The sequence below is a fragment of the Octodon degus genome, unplaced genomic scaffold (genome assembly GCF_000260255.1).
Source record: "Octodon degus isolate 3935 unplaced genomic scaffold, OctDeg1.0 scaffold00019, whole genome shotgun sequence".
NCBI lineage: Eukaryota > Metazoa > Chordata > Mammalia > Rodentia > Octodontidae > Octodon > Octodon degus.
The window spans coordinates 5365868-5376929 of NW_004524595.1; the positions used below are offsets into that span (position 1 = coordinate 5365868).

Sequence of the window (11062 nt, forward strand, 5' to 3'; positions counted from 1 at the left end):
CAAAAAGATATACAGGATCAGACTCTATCAAAAGTTGATAGGGGCCAGGGAGATGGCTCAGTAGGTTAAGTGCTTCCCTGGCAAGCACAAGGTTCTGAGTTCAATCAAAAAAAAAAAAAAAAAAAAAAAAAAGTTGGTAAATTTTTGTATGCAAAAGACTGGGTCTTAGTCTCATCTAACAATACCAACTTGTTCAGCTCTTGGTATTTTTCTAAGTCCTAATTTGAAGTTCTGTGAAAGCAGTTTACTTTGGCCCAAGCTTTGCCCACACCATGATGTCCTTTGGCCTACAGTTCCAAGGAACTAAAGTCCTGGGCCTGAGGTACTATTGAGGAGGGAACATTCTCAGATATCCATTGTAGGTAGATGATGAAGAGAGGTGGAGATACTGCCTAGAGGTGGGAATTCCAAGTCCCAAACTCCATTTTGGCCATCTGTGTATACCTGCCTTGTTCTGTAACTGTATGCAGAAATGGGCACATGCAGCACACTGAGAATCATGGGACTACCTCGGCTGAGGTCTGCATCTTGGAGAGACTATGGTGAAAATGGCCAGGACTTCCTGGTCCATGGACATCTTTCTGTTCTTAGCCAAGGTCCTAACACAAGAGTTAAGAACAGTACCCCCCCCCAAAAAAAAAGAACAGTACCCCAGAATACTGAGGACATAATTTTTTTTTTTTTTTCTCTTGGGCTACCACCCTTTTCCCTTCCTGAGTTCATAGGAGCAGCCTCAGTTGAAGGTGACAGTGACAGGAGGAGAATGGGTGGCAACGCTGCTTTTTCTTCCTCCTTGCAAAAATCAAGACGGGAGGGGGGTACTGCCCCTTAGCTCAGTTCTTTAAGTGGCTGCTTCAACAAAGCAGTCAGGCTCAGGTTGCTGTGGTTCGATCCCCACAACTCAAGCCAGCCAAACCTGCCCTGAAGGCATTCGGAGAAAAAAAAACAAAACAAAAAACACAAGACAGGTGGGCATACTGTCATTCTCCACCCACAGACTCCCCTCCATCAGGAATGAGTCATGTTGCCTGTTCAGGAGTGGCTTCATTGAAACACAGTATGTTAGAACTCCAAGAATTAATATAAAAAGAATAAACCAAGAGAGCAATCCCTCTTGAAACTTTTCTTTTTAAGTTAGTGACATGAAAACACTTCCTTCACAAGATGTCTACATTGACATACTCAGATTTTTCCAGTGTTGAGCTTTCTAGTTTTTACATACTTTGGATGCATAAGTTCATACACACATAAATGCATACATACATACATACATACATACATATATTTGTATTTGATTAGTAAAAATACAGTTTAAAATATCCAAGGAGAAACACTGTAGCCAGTTCTTCCAGATCCTTTTTGTAAACTTTTGGAGGCACCTCCTCAAAGGGCCATCTTTGGAAACCTGCAAGAGGTAGCCTATTGCCAGTTTTCTGTGGCCAGTCAGAACCCCAGCAAGAGGTCAAGTCAGCAACTACTATTTGTTCCAGGTCAAAGCCAATAGTCACACACAGTCCCTCACTTTAGACACCAACCTGCCTAAGAAAGAAAATCCTGAGGTTTCTAGGCTGGTTAAGAGAGCCAAAGGCTCATTGGTTAGCTGAAGAGTAACCCAAGTGACATGATTAGTTTCTTGATGTTTTGTCATTTAGCTGTTTTATCTTGCCTTGTTTTTTTTAAAAAAATAATATATTAATTTAGCTTTATGCTTCAGATTCACCTTTAACTAATCAGCAAAACAATTATCATAGAAAGCTTGCAAAACAGAAGTGGGGCTCGCTGCTGACATTTCTTGTGTCAGGGCACTCGCTGCAGCTCTGGCATGCACGGCGCCTAGGCAGCCACAAGTCTGTGTGCACAGCTGTGAACATCGCCACAGCTCTGCCGAGCCCTCCGTGTTTCCACTCTGCTCATCTGCTTTCCCGTGGGCAAGAGCCCTCCCACTCTTAGGTCAGCAGACAATACTAGCGAAATCTGCAAAGGACCAACTAGGTTGGGTGTGGTCACTAGCAAAGGGAAGCGTACCCGGCTGCAGGCTGCAGCTGAGGTTCTAAAAACAAGAGCGGCAACCTCAGCAGGGAACCCCACGAACGACTGCTTTTCCCCAGTTTTACCCCAAGCCCTATCAGCCTGGACTGCTACCCCAAGGGAGCACAGCAGACCCTCTAGACTTGGGCCATCTCCAGAGACAAAGCCGGCTGCTCTGGAGCCTGCTTTGTAGCGAGGAGACACCCAGCCTCTGGGACCTCGCGCGGCTCGGAGCCCCTAAGCACCACGCGTCTCAGCTGCTGGCCAACAGCCAGGAGGCACCAAAAGCTGAGGACTAGGGACCCATGCCCCGGCTCCACAGCTTGGGGGTAAGGCGAGACTCCCACTTGGGATTTGGAGGGGCCAGGTGCCCCAAGAAAACACCAGAGAAAGCAGTGCCCTGAGGTTTCGCCACATGCATTTTCTGCAACAGAACACTGCACTCTTGAATTTTGGGGGGCCCTGCTTCGACGTCCAGTGGACATCAGGGCCCGCTATTGTTCTCCGGGTCTCGGGGGCGGGAGACGCCCCCCCCCCCATTCTGCCTCCTTGGTAGCATCTGCCGCTGGGCAAAGCCTTTCAGCTCCGCGAGAACAGGGCGTGCCGGGGGGCGCTGCGGATCCTCACAAAATTCTCCACGAGTCTCTGTGGGCTTGATCCAAGCTGGGAAACAAAGCTCCTCTCGGGGCGGCCTCACCCCGTCCGGGATCCGCCATCCTGGGCCCCTAGCCGGGTCCTACGACCGCGCCCTGCCAGCCGCGCCGAGCGTCCTCAGGCCCGAGACCAGCTTGGTGGCCCGCCCTCCCCAGCGGGGAGCACCAGTCCCCCTGCAGACCCTACCTCGCGCAGCGCCGGTCTCCTCCCCCTCGGGTCTGCCCTCCTCAAACCCAGACGGCCTCCACCCGCGCGCTACCCTCAGTCACCCTCAGTCGCCATCCTCCATCAACCCAGCCTCGCCCGCGCCACCTGCACCGCGCTCCTCGCCTCTCTCCCCTCGCAGGCCCGCCCCCCTCTCTTTCCCTCACTAACCCCCTCCCTGCCGCCCCCACCCCGGACCCAGTCACTCACCTGTCCCCACCCAGCTCCCCAGCCTTGCCCATATTTGCTCAATCCTAGGACCTCCGCCTGCGCCGCTCCCCTTCCCGGCTTCCTTGGGCCCAGACTCCGGTCCCTTCCCCGGGCCCAGGGCGTCGACGGTCTCGCAAGCTCAGATAGATGCTGCAGGGCGGCCCTGGCGCGGGGACCGGGTCGGCGCCCGCAGATAGGGCAGGGCAGCAGCGGGCTGCCTTTGTGGCTCCAGCAGGTGCCTTGCAGGCAGTTTAGAGCGTCATACGCAGACGCCCACTCAGCAGACCACCATCCGGGCAGGTCAATGCTGGGCAGATCCCAACCCGGGGCGACACAGAGAATGCGTAATGGATTGGGGGGGGGGCGCAGACCTGGAACAAGGCAGGACAGGCCCAGCCTTCTAGCCATTCACTGCACGTCGAAGATCGAGCGAAGGGCGTCCAGTGAACGCCTGAGTGAGTCCCTGCAAGCCTGCTGCCTGCTCACGAGGGTAATCTGCGAATCTCACGAGCACACACTGAACGCCTAGGCACAGCACGGGGCTCTGAGGGCGCACAGAGAGGACCTGACCTGCGCCCCAGTGTAGCACAGCTGCTGCCCCCTGTCCCAACCACACCTCCCGCCGCGTCCCTTGAAGCCCGGCCCATAGGTGCACCCCTGTCCCCTCCCTTTTGTGCGCCCCCTCAGGGAGACGGAGGTCGGTGGATTTTCCAGCACCCAGAACATAAAGCCCACAGTCCCCCGCCATCACCCACTCGTCCGGAATGCTGCGGCTGCGAGGGTCCGTCGGCGGCTCTCTCCCAGATCTCGCCGCGGCGCGGGAGCTTAGGGTGCTCAGGGCGGCGGCGGCTGCTCGCGCGCTCGCTCCGGGCTGCCTTCGCGCGCTTGCCGCGGGAGTCGGAGGGGGCGCGCGGGGGAGGGGACTCGGTGGGGGCTGGGCGTAGCCTCAGCCAATCACTGGCCGGATGGCTCCTCCCCACGCTCCCCACCTCTGGCCCGCAGGTTAAGGGAAGGCGGGGACAGGCTGCGCTCCGCATTCTCCGCTAGGCGAACTGAGGCCGCCTGACGACTACAACTCCCGACAGGCGCCGCTGCACCGCAGGGTCCGAGCGGGGGCAGAGGGCGCGGCCCGGGAGCCCGCAGACTCTTATCCTTCCCAGATCCACGTTCCTGGGGGTTTCCATGGTGACTCGCGACATTAACAAAGCCCGGGCCCTGGGCCCCGCTGCCGCTCGGGTCTCCTGGGAGTGCTGTGGGGCGGGTCCCGGGGACAAACGTCGTCCCACCCCAGGCAGAACCCCACCCGGGAGCGGAGACAATGCCGAGCTGCCTTCGCCTTGGGGCCAGCTGAGGCCGCTGGGTCGGCGCCCAGGCCCGCTGCGACGCCGGCGCGCTGGGGATCCAGCGGGCTTGGGCGGCATTTGCGGGGAAACTGTTCTCCCGGGCGGACGGCCCCTCTGGCCTCCTCATTTCGCGTCTGCCCCCTCGGAGCTCTCGACTCTCCGGGTCATTCTTTGGATGGCGACGATTTTCCCGGCGTTGCAACGCGACCTCTCAGGCCCAAGCTGCTTATCCTATTTCTGGAGTCTCCATTCAAAGGATGGTGAAACCTCTAGAAATGTTTTGTAGCCCAATCTAAATTCGCTTCAGCATTTTTCTTCGCTTTTTAAATACGAACGTAATTTAACAAAATACAAGTCTGTAAAAGGAGAGGGACGGCGCTGCCGCTCTGCGCGCCTGGCGCCTTGGACCCGCCTTGGTTGCTGAAGTTGGAGAACGCTAGTTAGTCGCGGATCAATGATTTCCCTGTTTGCGCTGAACGTTGCCCAAAGGGCGTCGCGAAGCGTTGAAATGCAGCCTCTCAACCTTCAACCCTGTGCCAGGTCCCTATTTTTTTTTTTAACAGTTGAGCAAATCTAAAGTAATAAGCAGCTTGCCCAAAAATCACACTGCTTTGAAACATATTTCAGATCCAAAACTGAGCATTTGTGCTCCCCAACTCCCTTCCTTCCACTCTCCCTCTAGAGGCATTGACTCCAGTACAGAGATGACGCTAAAGATGCTGAAAAAGCCCCTGCAGACTCGGGCTCCCCCGGGTGGAGATGAGGCTTTCTCCCGCCCTAGTCATAACCTGAAGTGTGTTCTCTCTGTGGGATATTTTCAGAGAAAATCGCCCTGCAGTCCTGGGAGTTGTGGCGGTGCTGGTGTTGGTGGTAGTGAAGCCAGGCTAGCATTTGTGGGACACACTTCTGGGTTACCCTGTTGAGCCTTCCCCCCACCATTTTTTTTTTCCCGGAACCGGGTTTGAGCCTCCACTTTTGAAAGAAGGATGGATCTCCCCATGCTCCCTTCGTCCTCGGTTTAGTGAGTTTATTAGGGTGGTCTCCAAATGAGCATAGAGGTCTACCTATGGCACCCCCAAACCAGAAAAACCTGGGATATAGCTGTGAAAACGGTTCCAAATTGGGGCACTGCTTATGGACTCTCCGGCCAGGCTTTGCCAGAACAGGGATTTAAGCAAATTATATCCGGCCTTGGGACGGTGGAGTGCAACCCAGAGACTGCGCTGGGCGTCGTGTCCGCCGGCTTCCACATGCTCCCGGCTGCACTTTTTGCCTTAGGTGGAGAGAGCCCCCTAGAGGCAGTAAGTGTCTTCTGCAGCGTTTAGCGGACTTTAAATTTGTTTAGATGTGTGTGCTCAAGACAGAAGAAAGGGCTTCTGAGAAGTTGTGGGGCAGTGTGGAACAGTGAGGAAAGTCCTACCTAAATTTGTCTGCAAATGTCCTCAGTAGTGGATCTTTGCTTGGTCAGCTGTTTTTAAACCTGTTTACTCTTGAGAAGTAGAAAGAGCAAAAAGTTCGAAGTCACATCCCTGGATTGGAATCCTGATTTCAAGTAACCTTTGAGCTACTTGAAAAAGTGACCTGGAGGCCAGCCAAATAGCTCAGCGGATTAAAGCACCTGCTTAGGCAGACACAGGAGAGGGGGTAGGGCTTCGATCCCGATTGAGACTGGGTGTGGTGGCACGTGCCTGTAATCCCAGCCCTTGGGAGACTGTAAACAGGAGGATCACTACAAGTCCGATCTATGTGGTGAGACCCTGTAGACCCTGTACTAAATACATAAAAAAGTGACCCGTTCCACCTTAGTCTTAGCCCCACCTCCATCCCAAGAACAGGAGAATCATAATATATTCTTTTAGCCTAGGTGTGACCATTTCGTAGAGAAATGTGTATAAAGGGCATAGCCCACTGCCTGGCATATAAAATATGCATTCAAATGTATTCATTTAACGAAAATGGTTATTGAATTGTATGACAGAGTTAAGAATATGTGACACTGGGGCCAGGGAGATGGTTCAGTGGAATAAGCACTTCCCTGGCATGCGCAAGGGCCTGAGTTCAATCCATGGTTGTGGAAAAAAAAAAAAAAAAACCTGACAGTTAGAAAAACAGTAGCAGTTTCTGTTTGGGCTGGTGAGATGGCTCAGTGGTCTAGAGCACCTACTTAGAACAAGCTTAGCAAAGCACAGGGACCACGTTTCAATCCCCCAGCACCACATGCCAGCCCGCCCCGCCCCCAGGTGGGCTGAGCTGGCCACACACACACACACACACACACACATAAATAAAATAAATAAATTTTAAAAAAAGAATATGTGACACTCCCTACAATAATACCCACAAAACTCAGCATGTTGTGATTTTTATCATAGAGTTCATATGACCAGACAGATCAAGTGGGGTAGAGATTCAGATCAGAGAAATCAGTCCGGGACAGATGATCAGGAAGTGGAGGGACCTGGATGTGGATTTCATCCGGGTATTGATTTGATGGGTAGCCATAAGCAGAGGTCTGAGATTTGAAGATGACAGGAGAAAAGCTTGTGGTCAGGCAGCCTAGAAATGTTTGGGAGACAGTGGAGGAATTCACAGTGGCCTGGAAATTAAGTCAAGTCCATAAATGGAGGCAATAGGAAAGAGAGGGAATAGCAAGGTAGGCAGGTGCTGTGGGGGGACTTCATGAAGCCCTGGACTATCCTCAAAAGTGTGACCCTCCTGCCTCAGCCTTCCAGAATGCTGGGATTACAGGTGTGTGCTACCATCAGTGGCTACATGAGGTGTTTTAGAATATGTCACTTAATCCTTACAACTCGGCCTAGCAGGTAGCATCTCCTGTTTTTTTAAACAGGTGAGGAAATGCAAAGTGAGAATAGGCAGCTTGACCAAAAATCACACTGCTTTAAGACATCTTTCAACTCTAAAGCTGAGCATTTGTGCTCCCTGATGCCCGCCCTTCCATTCTCCCTCCAGTGGGGTTGGTGCTGCAGTGCAGAGATGGCTCTCCTAAACTGACCAGCTCCAGGGGGGCCTCTTGCTAAGCCGTTGCCCCCCACAGTGTCTTCCTCCGCAGTTTCAGCTGGTGCCTTCCCTGAGCACTGATGGGAAAGGACTTCAACAATCTGGGGAGCTCCATATTAAGTTCTGCCCAAGCCCTCTCTTTCCACCTTTCTGGGTCTTTGTGCTTCTCAGGTACAACCCTAGTGCAGAAAGCATGCTGTGAGGTCCACTTAGCCAAAAGTAGTTGTGAGTCAGATGTCCATGAATCTCTATATCCTGGTCATTGCCACAGAGCGGGACCCCGGAAAAGGACAAGAAAGACAAACAGACATTGTTAGAGGGAGAAATGATGCAGAAGGATCATGGAGGAGCTCTGGAGACATAGAGATGGGGTGGGGGTGGCTAGCCCTGAATTCATCTCCAGCACCAAAACCCAAACCTAACCAACCAAATAGAACCCGTGGAGATAATCAGACACACTGACTCGGGCAGTGGGAAAAGAGAGCCAGCGTGCTGCAGTCCCCAGCCTGACAGTGCAGGAGATCTGGGCAGGGTGGGGATAGATGCTGGAGCGAGACCATCAGAATAAATCCCCTCAGCTTATCACCACCCTGAAAATGCAGATGCAGTCATCAAACATTTAAGTGATCCCTTCTGGCTGAGGAAATAGCTTTATGTATTTATTTTTCTGCTTTTATTTTTAAATTTCAAAGTTCAATTTTGAGTGTCTCCTCCTGGAACCAGAAGGGCTACAAACCAGCATATTGGAGGAGTTACTGAGTGATTCCAGCTGCTCTAGCCCCATAAGCAGAAATTTACAGCTTTGAACTTGCATTTCTTACACACACACACACACACACACACACACACACACACCCTTTAAACCAAAAGGAACCTAGAAATCGCATGGTCTCACAATGCCAACATTATACCGATGAGGATAATGAGGCGTTGTTTTATGCCTTTTTCCTCCCTTAACAAAAATTCATTTGAGGCTTAGCAAGAATAATAATGAAAGCAAGAATCACAACTCTTACAAACAATCACCTTCAGAGAACAAAAGAGCCACTCTAAGGACCAAACTGTCAATCATCTTTTTCCCCACCCATCGCATCCACAATGCAATGCTGTATTAAACTTCTACCATTGTGAAGAACTGAGAAAATCTGAAGGAAGCCCCTCAGCTTGACCTCCAATTTGAGTTTTTATTTATAAAATGAATCCAAAGAAATAAAATAGTAAGAGACCCCTTACTACCTTTACTTGATCTGTTTTCTTATACTCTTTTATGAAGCCAGTTCTTCTGCTGATCTTATTTTTTCTCATTAGTTATCAGAACTTCTCTCAGGAGAATTACAGCTATATGGCACGGTGGCACATATCTGTAATCTCAGAACATGGGGAGGCAGAACCTGGAGGATTGCAAGTTAGATCCTAGCCTGGGCAATTCAGTGACTTAGTGAGACACCATCTTAAAATTTAAAAGAGGAAGGGGTGCCACAGATGTAGCTCAGTGTTGAAAGTCCTGGGTTTAATCCCTAGTACTATAAACAAACAATAAATGAAATAAAGAGTTACAGATAATCTGTATGCCTAGTTACTGGGAAGACTGAGGCAGGAGAGTCATTTGAGACCAGAAATTTGAGGTCAATCTGAGAACCTCATATTAAAAAGAAATTGAAGGGCTGTGGAGATAGCGCAGAGGCATAAGCACCTACCTGGAAAACACAAGGACCTGAGTTCAATCCCTGGCCCTGCATGCTGTTCTGGCCCTGGGACTGGATGTGGTGGTGCATGCCTGTAATCTCAGCACTGGGGAGGTTGAGACAGGAGGATCTCTGTGAGTTCAAGACCAGCCTGGGGGCTACAAAGGTGAGCACAAGGCCAGCCTAAACTGCATAGTGGGACCCTGTCTCAAAAAGAAAAGAACTGGGGCTGGGGAGATGGATCAGAATAAGCTCTACCCTGGCAAGCGCAAGGGCCTGAGTTCAATCTCTGATTCTGCCAAGAAGAAAAAAAAAAAAGAAAAGAAAAGAAAAGAGAAAGAAAGAAAAGAACCTGAAAAAAGGAAGAAAAATCATTAAGTCTGATGACTTTTTTTTCTTTCAGGATTTCCTGGATACTTACTCATTTAACCTCCAAGCACACCCACTGTATGTACGGGAAGATGTCGTGACTCCCACTTTATGGAAGAGGGAAGCAAGACTGCAAAGGCCAGCAAGTTGCCCAACCTGAGAAAACTCAAAGGAGCAGAGTCCCAAGCAGAGCCCCAGCTCCACTTCAGGTTCATTATTTGTTCCATCAGAGCTGTTTGTTCTTGAGCATGATTCTCTTTATGTCTGCTTTTCCCCCAAATTGCTATGCTATTTTAAGTTCATCTTGGAATTTTCTGCTGTGGTCACCCCTATCCACCTTGGTGACTTTGTTGAACTTGCTTCTCCACTTTGGAGTTTAAAGCCTCCCATGAATGTTCTGTAAGGTCCCCAGGGAGCTAGGTGTCCTGCTGTTCTCCCTCTACTCTGAGTGTTTGTCCTCAGGTAACAGTAAGAACCAGAGAGGGGTTCACTTCCCCCGCCAGCCCCTCTTCCCCGCTGTCAGCCATGATCTCTAGCTCTGCTGTTTCAAGGATTGAAAAAGAAAGGACACGTCCCAGCCCTTGGCAAGGTGGACCAGTTTTTGACACCTTCCAGGATAATTCGCTCAGCTATGAAACTTAGCCAGCTATGCAGCTTTCCCATGTCTCCATTTCCAAGGAAAACAGTTCAGTGCCTTTCCAGAAAGTGGCTGTGGGAGTGAAGGAGGTAATGTATGTAAGGGCACCAATTAGAAGGTAGTACATGCTCAGTATAAATCAGTGATTTATAATTAACAAGATAACTTTTAAGGTTTTTTTTTTTTTTTTTTTTTGCTCCGAATGCCCTCAGGGGTGGTTTGGCTGGCTGGAGTGTCGTGGGGATCGAACTACAGCAACCTGAGGCTGAGTGGAATAAGGTTTTTTTTTTGTTTGTTTGTTTATTTAACAAGATAACTTTTAGCCCATGCAACCAAAATGCTAATAGTTGGGTATGGTGGTGATGAGAACTAAACAATTCAGAATGCTCTGGTAAGTGGTCAGAAGCTGTTAACAACTGTAATTTTGTTTTAGTTACTTTCCTACAGGTGCTGGGACAAAATACTCAACAGCTGTAATTTAAAAGAGAAGTTTATTTGGTTCACATCCTCAGGGGGTGCAGTCCATGATTAGCAGACTCCAAAGCAGAACTGACTTGGTAGAAGTGTATGACGGAAGAAAGCTGTGCAGCCCTGGGAGCCAGCAAGCAGAGAGGTGGGGGAGGAGTCAGGGACAAGAACTCACCCTGCCGGCCCACTTCCCCAGTGACCCATCTCCTCCAGCCAGACCCTACTTCCTAGCGCTATGTTCAGTTGTGAAGTCATTAATGGATTAATTCACCGATGAAGTTTGCACCCAGTGATCCAATCACTTTCCAAAAGCTCCATCTCTGAACACAGGAGTCTTTGGAGGAAACTTTTTACTTAGACCATATCAAATTACAATATCATTATCTGTTCAGTGAAATATGGAACTACTGTAGACAAATCATGGTCCTAATAGAAATAAAAGTATG

General features: G+C 50.3%; 1 protein-coding gene across 2 annotated transcripts in view; it reads right to left on the reverse strand.

Annotated features, from left to right (window-relative positions):
- Window positions 1-3961, reverse strand: part of Dpysl5 (dihydropyrimidinase like 5) — a 102329-nt gene extending 98368 nt beyond the window's left edge. The window contains exon 1 of one of the 2 annotated variants that reach the window (XM_004627426.2): window positions 3852-3961. Coding sequence is in view for 1 of the 2 variants with exons in the window: in XM_023711030.1 (XP_023566798.1) it covers window positions 3097-3128 (32 nt within the window). In the remaining variant the exon portion in view is untranslated. Of the gene's footprint in view, window positions 1-3096; window positions 3167-3851 lie in introns of those variants that run through there. The other variant, XM_023711030.1, reaches the window with a different exon arrangement.
- Window positions 3962-11062: the final 7101 nt, after the last annotated feature.